This window comes from Myotis brandtii, unplaced genomic scaffold, assembly GCF_000412655.1.
Source record: "Myotis brandtii unplaced genomic scaffold, ASM41265v1 scaffold892, whole genome shotgun sequence".
NCBI lineage: Eukaryota > Metazoa > Chordata > Mammalia > Chiroptera > Vespertilionidae > Myotis > Myotis brandtii.
Genome location: NW_005371656.1, coordinates 361,904 through 380,292, shown reverse-complemented (window position 1 = coordinate 380,292; position 18,389 = coordinate 361,904). Strand labels below are relative to the sequence as shown.

The 18,389-nt window shown below is 34.5% G+C and overlaps 2 protein-coding genes across 2 annotated transcripts; both read right to left on the bottom strand.

The window, feature by feature from the left end:
• Positions 1 to 4,388: 4,388 nt before the first annotated feature.
• LOC102241945 (olfactory receptor 8K3) lies at positions 4,389 to 5,330 on the bottom strand. The gene has a single exon (XM_014532422.1). The coding sequence runs from the start codon at positions 5,328 to 5,330 to the stop codon at positions 4,389 to 4,391; it is 942 nt and encodes a 313-aa protein (XP_014387908.1).
• Positions 5,331 to 12,523: 7,193 nt separating this feature from the next.
• LOC102241635 (olfactory receptor 8K3-like) lies at positions 12,524 to 13,486 on the bottom strand. Its single transcript, XM_014532421.1, has one exon. The coding sequence runs from the start codon at positions 13,484 to 13,486 to the stop codon at positions 12,524 to 12,526; it is 963 nt and encodes a 320-aa protein (XP_014387907.1).
• Between the last annotated feature and the right edge of the window lie 4,903 nt (positions 13,487 to 18,389).

The following is an 18,389-nucleotide window of genomic DNA, read 5'->3' as shown; positions in this document are numbered from 1 at the left end:
AAGCAGCTCTGCTGACATAAAGGTCTGGTCTGTCCTTGGTTCCTCCCATGCCAGGTGTCTTCTGGTTATCTGAGCTATGCTGTGCTCAAGGCTGCAAGCTTTCTGCAAGATATCTGCTACGCACACATGTCTTTCTCTGCCCTGTTTTATTCTCTTTAACCCTTTCATGCAGTATACATTATTTGAACATGCCATTATATTATCAACCAAAATTGATTTTAGACTGTAATAAGGAATAAAAGCATGTATTTGTGCATCCTAGGAGACACAGATTCAGGGAGCAACCTATATTGTCCAGAGAAGTCACATTTTATAGAGGATTTTCTCACCCATAGTTCCTATTTTGGTCTCCTGTAAATGAGGTTTTCAAATTATATAGTTTTAATTGGTCCACATAAATGCAAATGAGGATATAATTTATGTAGTTCTGATTAAACCAGGCATGTCTCAGGATATTGGTCAAAAGACAAAACCAGGGCTTCCCTTCAGTGATGGACCCAGATGGCATAAAAAAGCAGGACATAGTGTGGGAAGCCAAGAGTTTATTCTGAGGTTGTTCTTGGTATACTGAGTACTTGGGCATCTCCTATTGGACATGGCTGCTAGACTCTTATTATTCATAAAATTTAAGCCCTCAGTTGACTATGGGGAGTCCAGCTCAGCAGATAAACTCTGTTATTAGGGTTCATATCAAAGGAATCTTTCTTTTCAGGGCCCATGATATATTTACCCCAAGCATCTGGATTTTTAAAATTTAACATCTATAATAATAACCTCTGCCAAAACATGCTATTACTTATCCTCTAGTAGGCATGATTACTCAGTAATAAAATTGCTGCGTTATTGAGAATATACATAATAAACTTTAGTTTTCACTGCCTTATTTTTCCACAGTGTTTATAGCAATTTACTCTCTCAAAGTAAAATCATTCTAGTTTCTTCACATTCTAATCAACATTTGGAACTGTTGTTCAAACTTTTGAATTTTAGCCATTCTGAAGCGTAGGTAGTGATATCACAGTATAGTCATACTTGCATTTGTCTAATGATTAATGATCTGGGGGAAAACATTGATGTGTCTTTTCACTGCTTTGATATCCTCTCTTGTGAAATATTTCCTCAGGTGTGTTTGCTGCCGCCCCACCCCTCTCTTTGCTTCCAAAAGGTTTACTGATTTTAGGAGTTAGGCAAGTTGTTGTTTTACAAATGACTTATATCTGTACTTCATAGGGTACATGTTTTTCAAGCAGGTTCTTTCATTTTTTGTATGCTATATTTTTATAAATACAAGTTTTTTTAAATTTAAATTCTTTATTGTTTTAAGTATTACATAAGTCTCCTTTTCCCCCATTGACCTATGCCCAGCCCCTCTACCCCCCAGCACATGCCCTTCCCCCACTCCTGTCTGTGTCCATTGGTTATGTTCATATGCATGCATACAGGTCCTTTGGTTGATCTGTTACCACCTCTCCCTCCACCTTCCCTCATAGGTTGGACAGCCTGTTTAATGCTTCTATGACTCTGGTTTTATTTTTGTTCATCAGTTTATGTTGTTCATTATATTCCACTAATGAGTGAGATCATGTGATATTTATCTATGACTGGCTTATTTCGCTTAGCATAATGCTCTCCAGTTCCATCATGCTGTTGCAAATGATAAGAATTCCTTCTTTTTTACAGCAGCATAGTATTCCATTGTGTAGATGTACCACAGCTTTCTAATCCACTCATCTGCTGTTGGTTAGTTACTTAGGCTGTTTCCAAACCTTAGCTATTGTAAATCATGCTGCTATGCATATAGGGGTGCATATATCCTTTCTGATTGGTGGTTCTGATTTCTTGGGATATATTCCTAGAAGTGGGATTACTGGGTTAAAAGGAGTTCCATTTTTAATTTTTTGAGGAAACGCCATACTGTTTTCCTCAGTGGCTGCACCAGTCTGCATTCCCACCAGCAGTGCACGAGGGTTCCTTTTTCTCTGCATCCTCGCCAATACATGTTATTTGTTGATTTGTTGATGATAGCCAGTCTGACAGGTGTGAGATGTTACCTCATTGTTGTTTTGATTTGCATCTCTCGGATGATTAGTGACTTTGAGCATGTTTTCATATGTCTCTTGACCTTCTGCATATCTTCTTTCTAAAGTGTCTATTTAGGTCCTTTGCCCATTGTTTGATTGTTTGTTTATCTTCCTTTGGTCAAGTTGTATGAGTTTCCTATAAATTTCGGAGAAGCCATAGGCAGCAAAATAGCAGACATTTGTCGTAGCAATATCTTTACTGACACAGCTCCTAAGGCAATGGAAACTAAGGAGAAAAACAAATGGGATTACATAAAAAAAAGAAAGCTTCTGCACAGCAAAAGAAACCATCAACAGAACAACAAGAAAGCCCACTGCATGGGAGAACATATTTGCCAATGTTATCTCTGATAACAGCTTAATCTCCCGAATTACAAGTTTTGATTTTAGCTAGAGTGTTATTTATCTATTTTAGTGTTGTTATATTTTGTACCCTCTTTATGAAATCTTTGCAAGGTATTATTTCACTTTTTTCAAGAAATGTCATGGTTTTAGTTTTCACATGTATATTCATAATATATCTCAATTTTTACACATGATACAAGCAAATGACTATGGTTCGTGTGTTACATAGGAAACCTATTTACTAAGAAGCTCTTCTTTATTTTTTCTACATTGCAGTGCAGCTTTTGTTTAAATCAAGTGAAGTTACAAATGTGAGTCTATTTTTACACTTTATTTTTATCCATTTTATTGGTCTTTTTATTTATATGTGCAATTTTAAAAATAAACTAGTTTTTTTCTTTATTGATTATGGTATTAAAATGGGTTAAATCTGAAAAATAATCTAGTTTTATTTAAAGCATTGGTATCTTTTATTGGAAATCCCTTATATTCTTCCTTATAACATATTGCCTGGCTATTCTAGAACACTTGCCTTTCCACATACATTTGATATCAACTCAAGTATTAAAAAATTTTGATTGTTACTACGTTAACCTATGGGAAAATTTAGGGAGTACTGTATTAACCTCATCACATTTATTTCTGCCAACCAATGGACATGACATATTACTACACTATGTTTTCTTTAATAACTCGGTAATGTTTTTGTAATTTCTAGCAATAAAGCCATGCAAAGCATTCATTAGATTTTTTCTTTTAAGATTTTACATATATTTCTATGTAATTGACAGTTTAAAACAATTTTACTTGTGTTTATTAGTATATAGAAAATTAATCTGTCTGTTTTTATACTAATATCATGCTATTTTGATAACTATGGCCTTGTAATAATTTGATATTATGTAGCCTGATTCTTCCAACTTTGTTCTTTCTCAAGATCATTGTGTTATTCAGGGTCTTTAGTGGTTCCATATAAATTTTTGGAATATTTGTTCTAGTTCTGTGAAATACACCATTGATATCTTGATAGGAATTGTGTTGAATCTGTAGATTGGGTATTATGGATATTTTAATGATGTTAATTCCTCCTACCTATGAACACAGTATATGCTTCCACTTATTTGTATGTTCTTAAGTTTCTTTCTTCAGTGCCTTATAATTTTTAGATACAGGTCTCTTTACATCACTGGTTAAATTTATTCCAAGGTATTTTGTTCTATTTGAAGCAATTGTAAATGGAATTGTTTTCTTAGTTTCCCTTTCTGATAGTTCATAATTGGTGTATAAAAATGCAATTGATTTCTGAATATTTATTTTGTATCCTGCTACTTTACTAAATTCACTTATCAGTTCTAGTAGGTTTTTGGTGGAATCTTTAGGGTTCTTTATATATAGTATCATGTCATATGCAGATAATGACAATTTTACTTCTTCCTTTCCAATTTGAATGCCTTTTATTTCTTCTTGTCTGATTGCTGTGGCTAGGACTTCCAGTAATGAGTTGAATAATATTGGTGAATGTGGACATCCCTGTCTTGTTCCTGATCTGAAAGGAAATGCTTGTACCTTTTGCCCATTGAATATGATGTTGGCTATGGTTTCTCATGTATGGCCTTTATTTAGTTGAGATATCTTCGCTCTATCCTGAGTTTGCTGAGAGTGTTTATCATAAATGGGTGCTGGATTTTATCAAATACATTTTCTGCATCTATCAATATGATCATGTGATTTTTATCCTTCATTTTATTTACATAGTGTGTCATATTTGTTGATCTGCAGATATTGTACCAACCTGCAGCTGATATGAGAACAATTATTATTAGGTGAACATTTACAAGTTGATAACAAGAAAACAATTCTAGTTTCCCAGGGCTATTAAATATCACTGCTTTCTAAGGCTTATCATATATCATAAACAGCTTCTATAACCTAATATATGGTATATACATTTGATATTGGACTTTACCTGGGGTGCTTGCTCAGGATTTTCCATAGGCTATGCAGGGCACCTTTCACTTCTTTGTTTCTCAAGCTGTAGATCAAGGGGTTCAGCATGGGTATGATCAAAGTGTAAAACACAGAGGCCATTTTATCACTGTCAAAGGAATGACTGGACTTGGGCTGCATATACATGAAGGATAGAGTCGCATAGAATACAACCACCACTGTCTGAGATCCGCCGCAGGTGGAGAAGGCCTTGTGCCTGCCCTCTGCAGAGTGCATCTTGAGGATGGCCAGGAGGATCATTATGTAGGACACAAGGACCACCAGAAGAGATGAAACCAAATTAAACACTGAAAAGATCAGTATTATTAACTCAATGTCACGTGTGCTTGAGCATATCAGTGTCAACAAGGGAAGATTGTCACAATAGAAATGATTAATGATATTATGGCCACAGAAAGATGAAATAAAAATCTTTATGGTGATTATCGAAGAGAGAAAAGCACTGTAGAGATAGGGGACTGCTAGTGCCCAGCAGCATACCCTTGGTGACATGATGACTGTGTAGAGTAGAGGGTTACAGATGGCCACATAGCGGTCATAGGCCATTGCTGACAGAATGAAAAGTTCACTAATGATGAACAAGATGAAGAACGCTAGCTGGGCTGCACACCAATTGTAGGGGATAGTCTTTTGTCTAGTTACAATGTTTGCCAACATTTTTGGTCCCACAGCTGTTGAATAACCAAGGTCAGTGAAAGCCAGGTGTCTGAGAAAGAAGTACATGGGTGTCTGAAGCCTGGAGTCCATCTTGATGAGGATGATCATGCCCACGTTGCCCACCACGGAGACTGCATAGATGATGAGAAACAGCCCAAAGAAGGTGGCCTGCAGCTCAGGGTGGTCTGTGATTCCCATCAGAATGAATTCTGTTAGCACTGTTAGGTTTTGTTGGTCCATGCAGGTTTATCAGAAAACCTATTCTGGATAGAGACATTCACATATTCAATAGCTTTTATGTAGTATCATCTAGCAATATTTTTGTATATAATGTTGGTATAAATAAAATAAATCCTAATATACCAATTAGGCTATATTAAAATAATACACTTACCAAAAATAAAAACAGAGACAAGAATAGAGCTGGAGATAGAGTTTTGTGGTTTCCACTGGGGGAAATCTGTCCTCCTCTAACATTTGATTATATTAGAAGCATTTTGGTTGTCACAACTGAAGGAGCTGTGCTACTGGCATCCATGGTTGGTGTCTAGTAAGGTTGCTAATTATCCTACTGTGTTAGTGAATACCCCCAACAAAGAATTTTACAGCCCCCAATGCCAGTAAGTCCAATGGTGGCAAACCCTGTTATATGTAACGATATAGATATAAACATAGAAAAAGGCAGTAAATATAAAAAATGTTGAAAACTGTAGGCATTAGTTTTGTAGTTCATTATTAAGCTTTTCTGTTGCCTTTTATGCAATGACAATTACATAATTGCACTTACTAAATTATAATCACACAATGTGACATGAACCTATGTTAATTACATGATAGCATTTTTAAAATCCAAATTCCAATTATATGTAGAAACATTTAGTATCCCCTCATTTAAAACATATTCCTTTGATTTAATTTACAAAAGCTCACATTGATTTGTCATGTTAAGGTATCACCTACAAGAATTTCAGATGCCAACTATTAATGTTTATGTTTCATAATCATATATTCATATATTTATAAGTAATCTATAATATAGACATTGCAATTTTGTTTGTAGTACACAAATATTAATTTTAAAAGGGTTCAAAATAAATATTATTACATTTTATGGTAGAATTAAAAAAATAAAACATTTATTTTAAAGCCATTATGTCTATAGTTGATGCAGGATGACAAATTTAGCACATGACCATTATTGGACTAATGTGTATCTTATAGAAACTCTTAAAGATCATAGTAGATATTATATGTATAGGAAACTATACATAGGTAGTTATAGTCTTCGTTATACTTACATTTGTTGGATATACTAAGGAGTACTTAGGGCTAATGATGTAAGTTTTCTTAATTTCTATACACAACAACAAAATCAATTGTTCTTCATAATATGATTGGGAAGATATAAAAACTAAATGTTTCATTGTATATATGGTACCTGGAAATATCCCTCTAATAGTAAATACATGTCATTTTTATTTTGTGTGTCTGCTTTTATTTTTTAAGTGTAGACAGTACGTTCCTGAAATGGATTACCTTTACATATGTCTACATACATTCTTTTTGTGTGACATAACTTCTTTGTCTGGAGTATGCTGACAAAGAGCCCGAGTAGTCTATTATCCAGGTAACAGTTCCTGGTGCATGCCTGCATCTTTCCACCAGGACCAAACTCCATGACTATATGTGGAACATAATTGCGTTGTTATTGTGAATAATTTATCTTCTTTCTTACTTAAAATATTTAATAAAAATTCACATAAAATCTAACATATATCCTTTTTCTCTGGGTGCATTATAACTCACATACATTATGTTGTTTGTAACATAAAATATATATTTTGTCATAGTGGAACCTAAGCTAGTATGAAGAAACTGAGCAAATTGAGAAAAAGGAAGATCACTGGAATTGGTTTTATGTAATGAACTTTTGTAAACATTCCCTTTGGATAAAGACATTCTCTACTGAAAAAAAAGGTGTAAAATCACTGCATTACACATATTGGCAAGATAAAGTTCAAAGGTATAAATATGGATTCCACGATGTTAAAGTCTGGCCACAAAGGACTCCTCCTAGTATAAAAAAGCTTTTAATGTAGACATAAATAATGATAATAAAACAAAGATGTATAGAAATATCCCTGACATGCCACCAGTTTAAAAAAATACTAGAGTAATGCCAAAGTAAAATGAGAATGGCTTCTAAGATCAAATAAATAATGGATAAATAATGTTATATACATTTTCTTTAAAAAAATAAAAACAATACAATTGATTCTGTCTATAAGAACAATATAAACAGGAGTCACTGAATTAGGTATAAGAAAGCATATAGAAAAATACAAAATATAAAGCATTACATTTTAAATGTGTTTATGGGAAATCCACATTATTTTTTCACATAAAACATTGCTGCTACTAGTGTGAGCTTCTGATATACTATCCTGTTCCCAAGTACCTACCATTTTAAGTCAGAGATACTGAAATTCTTTAAGAAAAATGTAAATGAATGGAATAAGTAAGAAGCAATATAAATTTTTTTAGGTGCAATGAAAAGCTAAAGAAAAAATTACATCGGTAGGTGATGGTTTTCCTGGAAGATAATGGACGGAAGAAGGGCTTTCTCTCACCAGCTTTAGCCTTCTATAGACAGCATCAAATTAGGTTTGTATAGTTTACTATCTGTGTCGACTATCAGATTATTATTGTTAAAGATATACTTGGTGAGAAATTATATGTGATTTCTGACAGATTTCACTGGAAATTGAACACAGTGTACATTGTACCATCACCATAAAACGTAAAAATCTTCTACCCTCCAAAATTTATTTTTCACATCTGAATGTAAGGTGAAAACACCCTTTTGCCCATCAAGTTTATCAGAAAAGATTCACATACATACATTGATTTAAATATTCAATAATTATCGCAATTTTTTTAGAAGAGAGCCTAGCAGGGGTGGGCAAACTTTTTGACTCGAGGGCCACAATTAGTTCTTAAACTGGACCGGAGGGCAGGAACAAAAGCATGGATGGAGTGTTTGTGTGAACTAATATAAATTCAAAGTAAACATCATTACATAAAAGGGTACGGTCTTTTTTTTTTTTTTTAGTTTTATTCATTTCAAACGGGCCGGATCCGGCCCGCGGGCCATAGTTTGCCCACGGCTGGCCTAGAGGCACTAAATGACTCAGGGTTTGGAAGGACATAACACTGGAAATTGAATACCTTCAGCTTGATAATTCTGACAAAATTTTTAGTTATCCATTCCTGACTCTTTTGTTTGGCTTTCTTGTCTCTTGGTTTTGTCTTCTGTTATTCATATGATTAAGTATTTTTATGATACATAAATTTCACATGAGCAATATGAAACTAGCATTTCAAAGATGCTTTTTAGCATTTGGGAAAACATTTGAACAATTATTCTGAATTGAAAGGAGAGCAGCTCTATTTTTCTCATGCATCATCAATAGCATACTATGCACTGAAGCCAAGGAGAGTCCTGATATTTTGGTTTGGTTTCCCATAGAAAAAGTTGTTATCTTGCAAATGTCACCAACACTATCTGGATATTGGTATAATACAGCATCACATGAAATATTTATCTGCTTACCTGTGATGAAGCCTCTCTCTTGCTTTCCCTGGTGTGCTTTATGACATGAAATAGTGAGAACAATTTAAAGATTATTTCCACTGTCTGATACACTCCCTGAAGATATGCCAAGCAATTTCTTAATTGTCCCTGAAGAATTTGAAAGTTTAACAAAATACAAGGAGAGGAATTTATTAATTGTATTCATCAGTGAGTTAGATTTGTTTGTTTGTTTTTGTATTACATTCTTGCCTTTTACTCTGGATTAACTTTCTCTTTTTCTGCTTTGATGATTACTTTTTATGTCTAATGGCTAGGCTATGGTGGCCAGTTCTTTGGTCAAAAATCAGTCTAGGGTTGCTGTGAAGATTTTATTTAGATGAGATTAACACTTAAATCAATACACTTTGAGTTCAGCCAATTACTCTCCAGAATGTGGGTGGACCACATTCAATCAGTTGAAGGTTTTTAAATAGTAAAGCCTGATGTTTATAAGTTGTGTGTATGTGTTTGCATATATATATATATATATTAGAGGCCCGTTGCATGAAGAGATTCGTGCAATAGGCCTTCCCTCCCCCTGGCTGCTGGCACAGGTTTTCCTCTGGCACCCGGGACCCAGGCCTTCGCTGCTCTGGCCGGAGCCTTAGTCTTTGCTGCTCAGGCCGGAGCCTTCAGTCTTCGCTCCGCTGCTTCGCACCTACATATGCAAATTAACCGCCATCTTTTTTTGGGTTAATTTGCATACTCTCCTGATTGGCTGGTGAGCATAGTGGAGGGATGGTCAATTTACATGTTTGTCTATTATTGGGTAAGATATATATACATACATATATATATCTTAGAGGCTCAGTGCCTGGAATTCGTGCACCGGAGGGGGGGATCTCTCAGTCCGACCTGCACCCTCTCGCAATCTGGGATCCCTTGGGGGGTGTCTGGCTGCCAGTTTAGACTCAATCCTGGATCCTTGCATGTTTGGGCCTAAACCGGCAGTCGGACATCCCTCTCACAATCCGCCAGCCCTGGCTCCTAACTGTTCATCTGCCTGCCTGCCTGATCAACCCTAACTGCTCACCTGCCTGCCTGATCACTCCTAGCCACTCTGCCTGCCTACCTGATTGCCCGTAACTGCCTCTGCCTCAGCCCCCGCCACTGTGTCTTCATCCAGAAGGACCTCCAGAATTATGTCCAGAAGGTCATTTGGCTGTCCAGTCTAATTAGCATATTATACTTTTATTATTATAGATATATTTTCAGATGTTGCTTTTATAACTTTTTTAAATCACAAAACAATGTTCAGTCTAGGCAAATACTTCTCCTCTACCGGAGTAAGACCTTCTTGTGTATTCTACATAACACTCCATGAATTATGAGTTTTTCTACTCTATGTAACAAACTGGCACAGTTCCTGCCTCTGTTTGAGTTCTGAGTATTTCTGTCTTTAATATTTTCATGTATTTTCTTTCTTTAGCCTTGGGTAGTTTCCACTTGCATGTGCTGATCAGTCATCCCTTGAAAAATTGAGAAGGATTATCTGCAGATGCACACGTTCCTTTCTCTGTGAAGCTCCTTGTCTTTGTGAACTCTAGCTGCGTGGTCTCACTGGACTGTCAACTCTGCCTCATCAGCTGAAGTATTCTTCTAGGTTTTGACTTTTGACAGGGTGGCCTAGAAACTCTTAAGAAAGGAAAGATGGGTAATCATAGTTCACCTCCCTCATTCTTCATCTCTCAGGCAAACTGTTTTGTTGCCTAATATCATTGTGTTGAAAACTATTGTTTCTTACATCTTGTGTTTGTTTGTTCTTGTTTTAATAACAAGCAAGTCCAGTGTCTATTATTCCACATTAGTTGGAAACAGAAAAGAGTATTCAGCATATCTTAGGTGAGCTCTGGAACTAGTCTTTCCATTCTTTAAAAATAATTAATATTTTTTCAAGCCTTTAATATACCCCATCAATATGAAGAAATATTATTGACCTTTTCTTATAAAATGTGTTAAGAATATACTCATTTCTAATTCTCTGTCTCTTTATGCCCTGGCTTAAGTTTCTGTTCTCTCCCAATTATCACAACTAAATGAACTCCCTCAGGATTTCCCATTTCCAAATTTTCGTATCCTATAGTCTATTGTTTGTATAGAAGTTTTGTTGCAGAAAACCGGAAAAAATCAAGCAATGCTTAGCTCAGTGGTTCTCAACCTTCCTAATGCCGCGACCCTTTAATACAGTTCCTCATGTTGTGGTGACCCCCAACCATAAAATTATTTTCGTTGCTACTTCATAACTATAATTTTGCTACTGTTATGAATCGTAATGTAAATATCTGACATGCAGGATGTATTTTCATTGTTACAAATTGAACATAATTAAAGCATAGTGATTAATCACAAAAACAATATGTAATTACATATATGTTTTCCGATGGTCTTAGGTGACCCCTGTGAAAGGGTCGTTCGACCCCTAAAGGGGTCGCGACCCACAGGTTGAGAACCGCTGGCTTAGAGAGTTTGGAGTCACACTTTAATATACACTGGTTGGCTTAGAGAAAAATCAATTCAAGTTCTAAGCAGAGCAAACAAGCAGAATTTTTCTTTTTATTAAAGAGCCAGCCCTATGTGGGCTTAGTGGTTATCTCACTGGAAGCTGTGGCCTTGAAAACAACACAGTTCTATCCAATTAAAAAATACATCTGGCATGACAGGAGAGTGTGGGCATATCTAGTCTCTGGCTTACAAGGTCCGACAGGTAAGTTTATCTTCCTTATTATTCAAGCAGGCTAGAAAGCAAAGTTTTTTTGTTTTGTTTTGTTTTGGGGTTTTATTTATTTATTTATTTATTTATTTTCAGAAAAGGGGCTTTCTAAAAATTGCAGAGCTGACTTTACAGAATAAGGGACTAACTAAATAGCAGAGGATTTCAAACAGTAGTCTTACAAAATAGGGGTTAGCCTTCTCAGTTTAACTTGTCATTTCATGTAAGATTAAATTAATCACTCATTGGCTCAAAATCCTTCAGGGTCCTTTTATCAATCAGAAGAAAGGGCAAGTTTTACAATGGTCTATATGGTCATACAAAGTCAACTTCTCTTACAATTTATTATTACATCTTTTATTTCCTAATCACATTTTATTCTTCAACCACCTTTGATTCTGATGTTCCATAATACAACAACAATATTGTCATTTAAAAACTGCTGCAATTACACTTCTCTCTCTGTGATATGGTCTTCTCTAGATATCCATACATCCACTCACTCATATCTTCAAGTGTTTATTTAAATGGCACCCTTACTTACAACCTTAAAATTTAAACTCTATTCTGGCTGCTTGTTCTATTATATTTTTATATTGCTCAATACCATCCATCATATCATACAGCTTAGTTCTCATACTGCCTCTATTCTGATTTTGTCTTAGCTCCATAAATAGAGAAATTTTGTTTATTACTCTTAAAAATGTAAGTATATTTCCTTGAATCAATCTATTTATATAATCAGGTATTTTTATATATTTCAGGTATTTTATATGCCTATACCATGTAATTTTGAATAAAATATAGAGGCTAGTTTCATAAAAATAAATATTTAATGGAAGCAAAAAAAAGCTACATGTGAGGACATATAGGAATGGCACCTAATCTGACTTTGAATATTTATAAGTTAATATCTGAAATATAATCAGAAAGTAGTCATTTATTAGTCATATATTTTGTTTGAAAATAATAAATACTTTTCTTATTTCTATACCTATCACACATTGATTCTTAACCATTTCATGAAGGTAACAATACAAGATTAAAGCAATCACACTTAGTGTACATTGGCTAATACATAAGTTATTGCTACCATATCTTACAGTGAATTTTCAACAGAATGTTTGCACACATGCTCCAGGTTTTAGTTAAGGCATTTTTCACCTCCTTGTTCCTCAAACTGTAAATCAAGGGATTCAGCATGGGAATGACCAAAGTGTAAAATAAAGAGGCCATTTTGTCAGTATCAAATGAATGACTGGACTTGGGCTGCACATACATAAAGAATAGGGTGCCATAGAATATGACTATGACCATCAGGTGAGATCCACAGGTAGAGAAAGCCTTGTGCCTGCCCTCTGCAGAATTCATCCTGAGGATGGCAACCAGGATCAGAATGTAGGACACAAGGACTATCAGAAGAGATGAAACTAGATTAAAAGCTGCAAAACTCAGAATGATCAATTTGATTTCATGTGTGTCTGAGCAGAGCAAAGATATCAATGGCAGACTATCACAGTAGAAATGCCTGATGACATTATAGCCACAAAAGGATGAAATGAAAATTTTTGTGGTGATCAGCAAACACAAAAAGACACTGTATACATAGGGCATTGTGACCAGCAAGTGACATAGTCTTTGTGACATGATGACTGTGTAGAGTAGTGGGTTACAGATGGCCACATAGCGGTCATAGGCCATTGCTGACAGAATACAAATTTCACTGGTGATAAACATATTAAAGAAAGTGAGTTGGGTAGCACACCAATTATAGGAGATTGTATGTTGATTGACAGCTAAATTCACTAGCATTTTAGGTCCTACAGTTGTTGAGTAACCAAGATCAGTGAAAGCCAAGTGTCTCAGGAAAAAGTACATGGGTGTTTGTAGCCTGGAGTCTATCTTGGTGAGGATAATCAAGCCCAGGTTACCCACCAAGGAGACTGTGTAAACAATGAGGAAGAGCCCAAATAATGGAGCCTGCAGCTCTGGGAGGTCCGTGATCCCCATTAGAATGAATTCATTCAACATTGTTAGATTGTGGTTGTCCATCCAGGCCATTCAGGAAACCTATAATGGGAATAAATACACAGATAATCAATAAATGTCATGAACTATGACTAGAGATTTCCATTGTAATAAGTGATTAAAGGTTTAAATTTTTCATTTATGGCTTGTTGCTTTAATTGGTTACTCTAACACTTGACAGATCAATTACTTCTTGCCCTGCTTAGTGAAGCTCTTGACAGGTTTCTTAGATTTGACACAAAAGCACACACAACAAAAGTAAAAATACAGAAATTAGTGCTGTATCAAAATTATAAAACAGACTTTTGTGCACTGAAGGACATTATCAAATAATTAAAATGTGACCCACACAAAGTAATACAAATGCAAATAATATATCTGTGACGGTTCTAGTATATACAATATACAAAGCACTTGTACAAATCAACAACAAAATGGTAAACAACTCACATATTTTTAAAAAGGCAAAAGACCTGAACAGACATTTATTACGGAAAACATACAAGTGACCAATGCTTATATGAAAAGTGGCTTAATAACATTTGTCATTAGAAAAATACAAGTTAAAACTACACTGAGGTACTGTTTTACATCCTCTAGGATGGTTATTTAAAAACACACACAGAAAATTATAAATGCTGGCAACAGTGTGGAGATATTAGAATCTTTGAACACTTTTTTAGGTCATTTAAACTGGAATAAGCCAATATGAAAACATTTTGATTGTTACTCAATTAACTAATCATAGACTTGTCATTATGACCCAACAATTTCACTCTTGGATATATACCCAGAAGTTAGGAAAACCTTTGTTAAACTTACACAAAAACCTACAGGTAAATATTCATAGCATTATTCCTAATAGTCAAAAATAGATATAACCCAAACTCCATCAACTTTAAAAAGGATATAGCCAGTATGGTATATCCATACAATGAAATATTAGTAATGCACAAAATGAAAAAAGTATTAATACATGTTATTACATGAATGATCCTTTAAGACATTATGCAAAGTGAAAGAAGCCAACTATAAAATGTCTCATGTTGTATAACTGCATTATATGAAATATCCAGAATAAGGAGATTGATAGAGGCAGAAACCAGTATATTTGTGGCTTGTTCAGGAACACTGAATTAATTCTCAAGAGACAATACACTTAGGGATGTATTTATAATTCCTCATTGAGACTTTAAAAAAGTGGACACTTTTCTAAATCTATGCTAGAAAATACCAGTCTCTCCATATGTGAGAAGATATATTAGATAATGAAACACTAACCTCTTTTTTTCACATGGATCTCTATTTATATTTAGATTATTTTATATGATAATTAAAGATGACCTTAAATTTGTTTTTACTCAATACTCTCAAAATATGTAACAAATGCAATGGTAAGAGCTTGGCATGGACCTTCACTATAAAATTGCACTAAAAGTTCAGATCAGTTAAACTATATTCCAGCTCTATCTCCCTTCCTCTGCCAGATACTGCTTTCAGCTCTAAAATAAGTGACAATAAATGAATTCTACAATGAGAGATCAATAAAATATTCATAACGTACATATTTCAACACCCAAGTCATTTTTGAGTGAGAATATAGAGAATTTTAGAAAGAGCTACTAAATAAATAGAGTGGAGCCCGGCTGGCATGGTTCAGTGGTTGAACATCGACCTATGAAACAGGAGGTCACAGTTCAATTCCAGGTCAGGGCACATGCCCAGGTTTCAGGCTCAATCCCAAGTGTGGTGGGTGCAGGAGGCAGCCCATTAACGATTCTCTCTCATCACTGATGTTTCTATGTCTGTCTCCCTCTCCCTTCCTTTCTGAAATTAGTAAAAATATATTTTTAAAAATAGAGTGGAAAAGAAACCTTAATTTTAGGCATAATGCATATTCCTGCTTTATAATTTTGCAAAGACTGTTCTTTACTTAAGTCTGTGTTTGTGTATATTTTAAATCTATTCCCAATTTCTGTTAGATGTGCATTTAGTTATTCAAGATACAATTTAGTGGCATTTCAAAGACCCTTCCAAGGCTTGCACGTGAGAGGGAGGGGACGTCCTCTTAGCAGACATGGTGGGACGGAGGTGCAGTGCCACTTACGCTGTAATATTTTGCTTTGGCCTCACCTCCCACTAAAAGTGATGACTTTTAAATAACATTGATCCTTTCAATGATATTTGTAAAGTTTGGATACACCTGAAAAATTTTAAACAGAGAAATGACAAAGTTTATAAAAATATTGATAAAATCCTTTTAATTTAGAGGTAACTGGAAAACATTATGAATTTACCTTACTATTTGAGGTTAATAATTCTGAAACACATCCAATTAACTACAAATAACAATATCATGTTTGACATCTTGATTAAGGGTCCAATTTAAAACAAATCTTTAGATCTTGGAGGTGGAGATTTTTTATGCTTCCTCGCTCCTCAGAGGTCTCACATTTGCTACATCAATATAAATGTCTAGCTTTCATCAAAAATCATAATAAAGTAGCTGTTGAAACTTCATTTATTAAAGCAGGTTGTTAAAGCTATGGCTAAATCACTGAGTTGGAGTATTAAAGACTAACAGTTAAATGGGAGATGGGCCATGAAGTGTCCTTGGACCTCAAACAGGTCACAGAAGCAGGGACAGTCTACTCACCTCCAAGGAGGACTCTCACTGTGCTTCCGCATGATGTGTTCCTAAGATAACCCAATAAGAAGAATTTATGGGTTTCTTTGGTCTTTCGAGATCCTCCCTGGGGGGAAAGGATACAATTTGTTAATTATGCTTAAAGTATTTGAAAACTTTAAACAAAGCCAATGGGATGTCTGCTAATTGTAAAGGACATCTTTCTAGTCCCACACAAATACAGTTATGTTAGGTACTTTTCCTTGGTTTCTCTTGGTTATTGTTTCTTTAGGAGAAGCATTTTAGTTTTTTATTTTGCAAGCCTTAATTGTCTCCTCTAAAAGGAGTATCTGCTTATGATTTTACTGCTGAGGACATAATGGAGAAATGTTTGCACAATGTTTTACATTGTTATCAAATTCATAAGAGAAAATAGATATATGTAGCTATTTTCCCCTTATTTGTGGTGTATTAAACTTATTAAAGAATAATATACATATTAACAAATACATACATCATAAATGAATATTTATAAAATTAACGCAACTGTGTAGTCAAAATTCAGATTAAGCAGCAATTACAACCACTAAAATAAATAAAATGTTATCAGGACACAAAAAGAATCCTTCATTCTCCTTTCTTTATGCACTGTTCCCGTACACAAGCACAGTTCTGACTTCTAAGAGCATAATTATTTTCACCTATGTTTGTTATTTTATATAGAAGAAATCATATACATTGTTTTTTTGTGTACCTGGGCTCTTTCATTTGATATATTGTCATAGGTATTTCTAGAGTGCTCATCCTTATTTTTATGTATATTTCCATTTCATCACAAATTATTTATCCATTATTCTATTTTTGGTTCCAATTTCAAGGTTTTATGATTCGCGTGATATTATTAACATTGTATTCCATTTTCTGCTTGGAAAATAAAACTTATTCCACTTCTTAGGGATTTATAAAATGTTAAATTTGGATTAATTATAGATAATCTCATATTATTTATAAAAATATTGCCCTGATATCTACAATCTCCTGATAATTGTAATTAAAACAAATCAAGAATAAAGTTTTTTGCGTAGTCGCAACTTTAAAGCTACTTTTTCCAACCCTAGTAAATGTACCACCCCTTCTACTCTTGATAAGCATTTAACACCCATGATGACCACATCTTCCAAACACATTATCTTCCAGTGGGCATAATTACTCAAGAACGGAATGGCTGCTTCATAGAGAATACACATGCTAAAATTTAGTCATTTCTTCCCTTAGCTTTGCAAAGTTTGTATAACAATGTATATGTCCTCAAACAAGTAAAATAATTTTTGCTTTCCACATTGTCATCATTTTGAACTATTGTTCAAATTTTAGCCATCTTGCTAGTTGTGTAGTGATTTCATAGTATAACCTTAACATATTTATCTATTGACCAATGATATTTTGAAGACATTTATGAATTTTGGGCTGTTTGATAGCTTTTGTTGTGAAGCATTTGTTCAGGTGTGTTGACCACTCTGCTTCCCCTTCCCCCCCACAGTACATTGACAGTCTAGATCCATGGTCGGCAAACTATGGCTCACGAGCCACATGCGGCTCTTTGGCCCCTTGAGTGTGGCTCTTCCTAAGCCTTAGGAGTACCCTAATTAAGTTAATAACAATGTACCTACCTTTATAGTTTAAGTTTAAAAAATTTGGCTCTCAAAAGAAATTTCAGTCGTTGTACTGTTGATATTTGGCTCTGTTGACTAATGAGTTTGCCAACCACTGGCCTAGATAATACTAATTTTAACAGTTAGGCAATTTGTTTTACAGATTACTGATATCAGTATTCTGTGTAGAGTATATGTGTTTCAGAAGTGTTCTCTCAGGATTTTATTTTATTTCTTCAGTGGTGTCTGTTGATATTTTGATAAATACAAATTTTTATTTTAGATATAGATCTATCTATGTATCTTTCAGTGTTATGATTTTTGTACTTTATAAAGAAATATTTGCTTATTCCAAGTCATGAAGATATTCTTTTTTTCAAGAAACTTTGTGCTTTTAGCTTTCACATTTATATTCATAATTAATCTTACATTTGATGCAAGTAAATGACTAAGATTCATGTTTTACACAGGAAACCTAAATGAACTAGGTCAGTTTACTAAGAAACCCTCCTTTCCTTATTATATAGAAGTGCATCTTCTATTTGAATAAAGTCAAATCACTTATGTGAGTCATTTATTGGACAAATTATTTTCATTTATTTTATTGGTCTTTCTACTTGCACTGATGGCTCTGTTTTTTAAATATGAT